The sequence below is a fragment of the Bison bison genome, unplaced genomic scaffold (genome assembly GCF_000754665.1).
Source record: "Bison bison bison isolate TAMUID 2011002044 unplaced genomic scaffold, Bison_UMD1.0 scf7180017846064, whole genome shotgun sequence".
Classification (NCBI taxonomy): domain Eukaryota; kingdom Metazoa; phylum Chordata; class Mammalia; order Artiodactyla; family Bovidae; genus Bison; species Bison bison.
In genome coordinates, this window is record NW_011476637.1 from 42,857 (window position 1) to 43,951 (window position 1,095).

Below are 1,095 nucleotides of genomic sequence, written 5' to 3' on the forward strand. Positions count from 1 at the left end.
CAGGCGCGGGCCCACTTTAAGTCAGGATATGCACTTTGAGACAGTAAGAGCAACAACAAAGCAGCCTGCTCTGGTGCTCAGCCTTGTCAGACAGCTGCACACTTACTGCCCTTTCCGCTTCCTGCGTGACCCTGAGCATGCTCCATGCTCCCGGTGCCTCCATTCCCCTCCCTGGAGAGCAGGGACAGCCGCCCGTCTGGCCTCGGGGCTTGTCGGGTTGGAGCACGGCTTCTCGGGACTCGGTGGCCCTGAAGACCTTCGGTGGGCAACGGGCTCCCCACCCCGCCCCCTTCCTCTCCCTAGGCTCCTCCCGGAGGCCCCAGAGGAGGAAGAAGAGGCCGAGGGCCCGCTCAGGGAGCAGGACCTGAAGGGCGCCTACATCCAGCTGGTCCGGGGCATGCAAGAGTGGCAAGACGGCTGCGTCTACCAGGGGGAGTTCGGGCTGGACATGAAGCTGGGATACGGAGAGTTCTCCTGGCCCACGGGCGAGGTAACGGCCAGCCCCGGCCGGCCCCTCTGAAGAGGCCTGTGTTGTGAGCTTGTGGATCCGGAAGGAGGCTAGGCAAGCGTCCCTGTGTGAGCAGCACCCAGAGAGACTCCTGAGATCACGTCCGAGGTTCACCTGGTGTCCCCAGGCTGCAGCTCGGGAAACTGTGCCTTCAGAAGATAAATTCTTATTCTAGGCAAATTTTTTCTTTTCAATTGTCAACTACTGCAGTGAGTTGTATATTTGCAGTGGTGACACTGCCTTGTATTTAAGCTCGAGCAGAAGAAATGGGTCTTCTTAGAGACACAGTGAACGCGCGCTTCCGTGCGCCCGCGGTGGGCGGAGTTTGGGGCTGTGGGGACGCTAAGGGGCCCGTGGCAGGGCTCTTGGCGCCACCTGGTGTCCCTGGGGGAGAAGCAGCCGTGTGTGAGGCGAAGCTGGGGGTGTGCGTGTCCTGCGGGCTTACTGCGCCCCCCCCCCGGCGGGCAGCTGGGTTCTCAAGGCTTCCCACGTTGTGCGGGCCCCTCCCCTCCCGCCGCATCTGCACTGCTGGCGGGTTCCGCGCTGCTTGCCCTGGTCTTTGCTTGCAAGTCATAAAAACCGTCTGG

At 62.1% G+C, this 1,095-nt stretch overlaps 1 protein-coding gene across 1 annotated transcript in view; it reads left to right on the forward strand.

Annotated features, from left to right (window-relative positions):
• The first annotated feature begins 6 nt into the window (after nt 1-6).
• The window catches only part of ANKMY1 (ankyrin repeat and MYND domain containing 1), a 15,307-nt gene continuing 14,218 nt past the window's right edge, over nt 7-1,095 (forward strand). Inside the window, exon 1 of the mRNA XM_010838506.1 lies at nt 7-490. Coding sequence (XP_010836808.1) covers nt 29-490 — 462 coding nt within the window. The 5' untranslated portion in view covers nt 7-28. The remainder of the gene's footprint in view (nt 491-1,095) is intronic.